Genomic DNA, 8,108 nt, shown 5'->3' on the forward strand with positions numbered 1-8,108 from the left:
GATCATGTGACGTCATCACGTCTGACGGAAGTCCCGTCCCTGCGGCTCGCAAGATGGAGCCCGAAGAGGAGGCGGAAGAGCTGCTGCCTGCACAGCGCGGATTAGGTGAGTAGGATGTTTGTTTTTTTAGGGGCACCTCTGGGGCATTATTAGTATATGGGGGCACCTCTGGGGGCATTATTAGTATATGGGGGCACCTCTGGGGGCATTATTAGTATATGGGGGCACCTCTGGGGGCATTATTAGTACATGGGGGGCACCTCTGGGGGCATTATTATTGTATGGGGGCCACCTCTGGGGGCATTATTAGTATACGGGGGCACCCTCTGGGGGCGTTATTAGTGTATGGGGGCACCTCTGAGGGCATTATTAGTATATGGGGGGGGCACCTCTGGGGGCATTATTAGTATATGGGGGCACCTCTGGGGCATTATTAGCTCATGGGGGCACCTCTGGGGCATTATTAGTGTATGGGGGCACCTCTGGGGGCATTATTAGTATATGGGGCACTCTGGGGGCATTATTAGTATATGGGGGGGGCCTCTGGGGGCATTATTAGTGTATGGGGGCACCTCTGGGGGCATTATTAGTGTATGGGGCACCTCTGGGGGCATTATTAGTATATGGGGGCACCTCTGGGGCATTATTAGTATATGGGGGCACCTCTGGGGGCATTATTAGTATATGGGGGCACCTCTGGGGGCATTATTAGTTCATGGGGGCACCTCTGGGGGCATTATTAGTGTATGGGGCACCTCTGGGGGCATTATTAGTGCTGGGGTACCTCTAGGGGATTATTAGCTCATAGGGGCACAGCAGGGAATCTACATACAGGGGGCACAGCAGGGGATCCTACATACAGGGGCATCCCACACAGCGCAGTTACTATGGGAGCCTACAGGGGGAGAAAAGGAAAGGAAGTTGCTAGAAATGTGCGGAGCCTAAACTGTTTGTCTCGCAGGTTCTAAGGGATGAACGTATCTGGAAGGAATCATCATGGAGGTCTGGGCCGGATGGAGAGGAAAAGGGAAAGTGACGCCTCACATCAAAGAAGACGTCACCTGTGAATCCCTGTATGACACTTTTCTTATTTTTGTAGAACATCATTTAGTAGGGGCGCCCCGAGGTGACAGCTACTACATTATATGTACTCAGAGATATCACTGTGTTATCTTTGTGTTACATAGGACTGCAGGTGAAATCTACTACATTTCTGTACTCAGAGATACCACTGTGTTATGTGGTGTTACATAGGACTGGCAGGTGACTACTACATTATCTGTACTCAGAGATACCACTGTGTTATGTGGTGTTACATAGGACTGCAGGTGATATCAGGTGATTTCTCCAGTTTGCAGAAGTTCAAACTTCATCGTGCCCTGGTGTGCTGGTGTCTGTATGTGTGTATACATGTGTGCTGGTGTCTGTATGTCTGTATACATGTGTGCTGGTGTCTGTATACATGTGTGCTGGTGTCTGTGTGTGAGATCAATTCTAGAGAACTGGCTCATATACCCCATTTTCCCCCAGTGGCTTAAAATGTAACCTCTGTTATACAGTTATAAAATTTGTAGAACCTAAATGTGGAACAAGGTGCAATTCAAATAGACACTACACTTACTTGTATAGCTGTCTCTTGTGCTCGTATGCAGTGCATTATATTCACCCTTGCAACGTACAATTTATAGCGTGTCTACAAGCCCAGCGGGGCTCATTATGATGGAGACTAAAACTTATACAAGAGTGGGGTAGGGGTTCCCCTGTATTCAGAATGCTGTTGAGTGCTAGGCAATGCCCCGTCTGGGATTATTGAATTTCGAGGGTCTATGCAGAGCAGGATAAAGGCACCTCTGCTGCACAACCAGGATCTCCTAGAAAGCGTTCTCACCGCCATGTATCCCTATCACTGGCTTGGGTGAGCTAAACTAGTCTGCCTGAGGGGGGGGTGATTTGTATATGCTCACTAACATGGAAACAGCCTCTTTATTAGCCTTATCAACATATTCTATGTTAGTGAGCATACCGGGCGGGGGGGGGATATTGGTGAACATATACAAATCAAACAGCCCCCCAGACCCTCGAAATTCAATAAACCCAAAAGGGCATTGCCTAGTACTCCACACATTCTGATACAGGGGAACCCCTACCCCACTCTTGTATAAGTTTTAGTTCTCCATCATAATGAGCCCCGCTGGCTTGTAGACGCGCTATAAATTGTACGTTGCAGGGGTGAATATAATGCACTGCATACAGAGCACAAGAGGCAGCTATACAAGTAAGTGTCTATTTGAATTGCACCTTGTTCACGTTTAATTTCTACAATTTTATAACTGTATAACAGAGTTACATTTTAAGCCACTGGGGAAAGTGGTTTATATGAGCCAGTTCTCTAGAATTGATCGGAACCAAATTATACCTCCCAGCAAGGCGTGGGGCCAACACACTATTTTTTTTTATTAATGTGGGGGGCCCAGACACTTTGTTGTATGGGGCCCCGAAATTCCTGATGGCGGCCCTGTACATATACCATCATACCGGGGATCTATCCTCACTGTAGCATATACCATCATACCGGGGGGTATCTATCCTCACTGTACATATACCATCATACCGGGGGCATCTATCCTCACTGTACATATACCATCATACCGGGGGCATCTATCCTCACTGTACAATATACCATCTAACCGTGGGTAACTATCCTCACTGTACATATTACCATCATCGGGGGGTAAATATCCTCACTGTACATATACCATCAACACCGGGAGCATCTATTCCTCACTGTACATATACCATCATACCGGGGGGAGCTATCCTCACTGTACATATACATCATACCGAGGGAATCTATCTATTCCTCACTGTACATATACCATCATACCGAGGTAACTATCCTCACTGTACATATACCATCATACCGGGGTAACTATCCTCACTGTCATATACCATCATAACCGGGGGGCATCTATCCTCACTGTCCATATACCATCATACCGGGGGCATCTATCCTCACTGTACATATACCTCATAGCAGTGGGGTATCTATCCTCACTGTACATATACCTCTCATATCAGGGGGTAACCATCATATACCGGGGGTAACAGTCCTCACTGTACATATACCATCATACCGGGGGTACTATCATCACTGTAACATATACCATCATACCGGGGTATCTATCCTCCACTGTACATATACCATCATACCGGGGGTAACATCCCTCACTGGTAATATACCATCATACCGGGGGGTAGCTATCCTCACTGTACATATACCTCATACGGGGGTAACTATCCTCCTGTACATAACCATCATACCGGGGGGGTAACTATCCTCCTGTACAAATACCATCATAATACCGTGGGATCTATCCTCACTGTACTATACCATCATAATACCGGGATCTATCCTCACGGTACATATACCATCATACCGGGGGGATCTATCCTCACTGTACATATACCATCAAACTGGGGGGGGGCCATGTATCCTCACTGTACATATCCATCATCCCGGGGTAACTATCCTCACTGTACATATACCTCATACCGGGGGCATCTATCCTCCTGTACATATACCATCATACCGGGGGCATCTATCCTACAGTACATATACCGTCATACCAGGGGGTCTATCCTCACTGTACATATACTATCATACCGGGGGGTAAACTATCCTCACTGTACTTATTACCATCAATACCGGGGTTCTATCCTCAACTGTACATATACCATCATCCCGGGGGTAAACTATCCTCACTGTACTATACCAATCATCCGTGGGCATCTACCCTCACTGTACATATACCATCATACCGGGGAGCTATCCGCACTGTACAATATACCATCATACCGGGGGGGAATCTATCTCACTGTATCATATACCAGCATACTAGGGGGCACCTATCCTCACTGGACCTATCCATCATATACCGGGGGGTAACTACCTCACTGTACCTATACCATCATATCGGAGGGCATCTATCCTCCAGTAACATATACCATCATACCGGGGGTAACCTATCCTCACTGTACATATAACATCATACCGGGGGGTAACTATCCTCACTGTAACATAACCATCATACCGGGGGGTACTATCCTCACTGTACATATACCATCATACTAGGAGGCATCTATCCTCACTGTAACATCTACCATCATACCCGGGGGCAATGTATCCTCCTGTACATATACCCTCATACCGGGGTAACTTCCTCACTGTACATATACCATCATACTAGGAGTCATCCTATCCTCACTGTACATATACTTAATACCGGGGAGATCTATCCTCACTGTACATATACCATCCCCCAAAACCCGGGGGCATCTATCCTCACTGTCCATATACCATGCATACCGGGGGTATCTACATCACTGTCCCTATACCATCAACCGTGGGGTAACTATCCTCACTGTACATAGTATCATCATACCGGGGGCATCTATCCTCACGTTATGATACCATCATCCGGGGGGCATCTATCTCCACTGTAACATATACTCATCCATACGGGGGGTAACTATCCTCACTTGGTAACATATACCCTACAACCAGTGGGAGCTATCCTCACTGTCCATATACCATCAGACCGGGGTTAACTATCCTCACTGTACATATACCAATCATACCGGGGGTAACTATCCCTCACTGTACATATACCGCATCATACCGGGGGCATCTATCCTCACTGTACATTACATCATACGGGGGGGATCTATCCCACTGTACATATACCATCATACCGGGGGGGATCTATCCTCAACTGTACATATACCATCATACTCGGGGGTAACTATCCTCCTGTACAGATACCATCAGTACCGGGGTACTATCCTCACTGTACATATACCATCCTACCGGTGGGGGGTAACTAATCCTCCCACTGTACCTATACCATCATGACCGGGGGTATCTATCCCGACGGTACATATACCATCTACCGGGGGGTAACTATCCTCACTGTACATATAACCATCATACCTGGGGGGGTAACTATCCTCACTGTACATATACCATCATACCGGGGAGGAGCTATCCCTCACTGTACATATACCATCATACCGGGGGGCTCTATCCTTCACTGTACATATACCATCATTACGGTGGGGGTACCTATCCAACTCACTGTACATATAACATCAACCGGGGGTAACTATCCTCCTGTACATATACCAGCATTACCGGGGGTACTATCCTCACTGTACATAGACCATCATACCGGGGGTAACTATCCTCACGGTACATATACCATCATAACTAACAGGGGCATCTATCCTCACTGTACATATACCATCCTACCGGGGGGGATCTATCCTCACTGTACATAACCATCATACCGGGGGGGATCTTCCTCACTGTAATTACCCATCATACCGGGGGGTAACTATCCTCACTGTAACATATACCATCATACCGGGGGGGTAACTATCTCCTCCATTACATTATACCATCATACCGGGGGGGGGTAACTATCCTCAATGTACTATACCATCATACGGGGGGTAATCTATCCTCACGGTTACATATACCATCATACCGGGGGGTAACTATCCTCACTGTCGATATACCATCATACCGTGGGTACTATCCTCACTGTACATATACCATCATACGTGGAGAGCTATCACACTGTAGCCTATACCATCATACCGGGGCATCTATCCCTCACTTGTACATTACCATCATCCGGGGGGTAACTATCCTCACTGTAACATAGTACCATCATACCGGGGGGTAAACTATCCTCACTGTACTAATAATACCATCATTCCGGGGGTAACTAACTATCCTCACTGTACATATACCATCATACCGGGGGGTAACTATCCTCACTGTACAATATACCATCATACCGGGGGGTAACTATACCTCACTGTATATATACCATCATACCAGTACCCTCCCTGCTGTCACTGATGACTCTCCGGCTTCAGAAGAATGCTCAGCCTGCGCCCGTCCCTGCAGGCCGGGAGGAAACAATCTGCGGCAAAGCTCTCACTTCCTTATGTGTGGAGCCAGGGACACACACACCACCCGCTACTGCATAACTGTTAACGGCCTGGGGGAGGGGCCTGGGCCTGCAGAGCATCCTGGAGAGGGGAGAATCAGTACACAGAGCGGGCCGTGAAACTGGGCGACCGCGCAATAGGATATTGAGGAATGTAGGGGGGAATCACAACCTAGGGGGGGCCACTCTGGCTGTCCGGGCCCAGCACCATGGCGACCACTGTAGCTACGCCACTGTGCTCAGCCAATCACTGACTCAAGACTAGACAGCACCAAGGCCAATGATTGGCTGAGCGCTGTACTACCAAGACAGTTTTCAGAGTGTCAGCAGCGTCTGCAGTCAGGGGGGGGGGGCACAGAAAAAGCAGGAGGCACCAAGGGAGCGTGGAGAGGTAAGTATCATCTTTATAGTCACTGACGCATAACATATGGGGTACCCCACCCCCCCCCCCGCCCCCGTACAAAGGAATATTTCAATTTAAACCATAAAGTTTGGAACTCCTCCCCTAGAAGGTATATACAGAGACTATGATCTGGGCCCAACAAACATTACTAACATTATCTTATTAAATAATAATAACCCATCTTTCTTCTGGCAGCTGAGTGTCCCGCAGATCAGAGGGACATCAGATATCTCCAGATATTACAGCAGATGGTCAGATCACACAGGATACATATAAGAGCCTTCTATTACCCCAGATATACCCCCAGCCCCTCACAGAGCAAGATCTGCCTTCTCATCGCTTCTATACACGTCCTGGCTACTGATTCATCACAGATTAACCACAATAAGGAGAAGCCATTTCAAGTTCAGAATGTGGGAAATGCTTTGCTCGCAAATCAGGATCTTTTCAGAACATAAAAATTTCACACGCGAAGAAGCCATTTTCATGCCAAAATGTGAAAGATGTTTTTACTAAATCACAACTCATTGCAACCTCAAAAACGCACAAAAAAAAGAAACCATTTTTCATCTCTGAGTGTGGGAACATTTTACTAAAAATCACGGCTCACTATACAGGAAAGAATTTCACACAAGGGAAAGCCATTTTCATGTTCAGATGTTGGAAATGTTTTTCCTTTTTAAAATCAGCGCTCACCTTCACTGAAAGAACTCATACGGGATAGAAGCCATTGTCCTGCTCAGAGTGTGGGAAACATTGTACTACGAAATCACAGCTGACTATACATGAAGAATTCACACGAGAGCAAGGCCATTTTCATGTTCGATGTGCAATGTTTTGCATTGAAACTAACGCCCACACTTCATGAAGAACTCATAGCGGAGAGAAGCCCATTTTCAGTTCCGAATGTGGGTAAATGTTTTGCTCTTAAATCAAGGCTCACTATACATGAGAACTCATACGGGGAGATAAGCCATTTTCATGTTCGGAATGTGGAAAATTTTTCTCAAAAAGGTAATTTTTTTAAAACATCAAACATTCACACAGTGAGTAAGCCATTTTCATGTTCAGAATGTGCAATGTTTTTGCTCAAAAAACCCAACTCAATCACCGTACATGAAAGGACTCATCAGGGAGAAAGCCATTTTCATGTCAGAATGTGAGAATGTTTTGCTTTGAAAGCAAAGCTCACTGTACATGAATAACTCATACAGGAGGGAGTCCTTTTTCATGTTCCGAATGTGGAAAATGTTTTGCTGTTAATTCATAGCTCACTTTACATGAAAGAACTCACACAAGAAATAATTCATTTTCATGCTCAGAGTGTGGGAAACATTGTACTACAAAATCACAGCTGACTAACATGAAAGATTCACACAGGGTAGAAAGCCATTTTCATGTTCAGATGTGGGAAATGTTTTTGCTCAAAAATACATCTCACCGTACATGAAGAACTCATACAGGAGAAAATCCATTTTTTCATGTTCGGAAAATGTGGACAAAAGTTTCCTTGTTAAATCAAGGCTTTCTGTACATGAAAGACTCATACAGGAGAGAACCATTTTCATGGGTTTCAGAATGTGGAACGCATTTGCTTTTGAAATCAACGCTCACGTCTTCCACATGAAAGAACTCGTACTGGAGAGAAGCCATTTTCATGTTCAGATGTGGAAAGCGTTTGCTTTGAA

General features: G+C 46.1%; 1 protein-coding gene across 1 annotated transcript; it reads left to right on the forward strand.

The window, feature by feature from the left end:
• Positions 1-7,205: 7,205 nt before the first annotated feature.
• LOC138774784 (gastrula zinc finger protein XlCGF17.1-like) lies at positions 7,206-8,055 on the forward strand (the record flags this gene model as incomplete). The annotated part of the gene is made up of 3 exons (XM_069955697.1): positions 7,206-7,579; positions 7,691-7,745; positions 7,801-8,055. Coding segments are annotated over exons 1-3 (684 nt in total), but the record flags the coding sequence as incomplete, so codon positions are not given.
• Between the last annotated feature and the right edge of the window lie 53 nt (positions 8,056-8,108).

Source organism: Dendropsophus ebraccatus, unplaced genomic scaffold (assembly GCF_027789765.1).
Source record: "Dendropsophus ebraccatus isolate aDenEbr1 unplaced genomic scaffold, aDenEbr1.pat pat_scaffold_1100_ctg1, whole genome shotgun sequence".
Taxonomy (NCBI): Eukaryota; Metazoa; Chordata; class Amphibia; order Anura; family Hylidae; genus Dendropsophus; species Dendropsophus ebraccatus.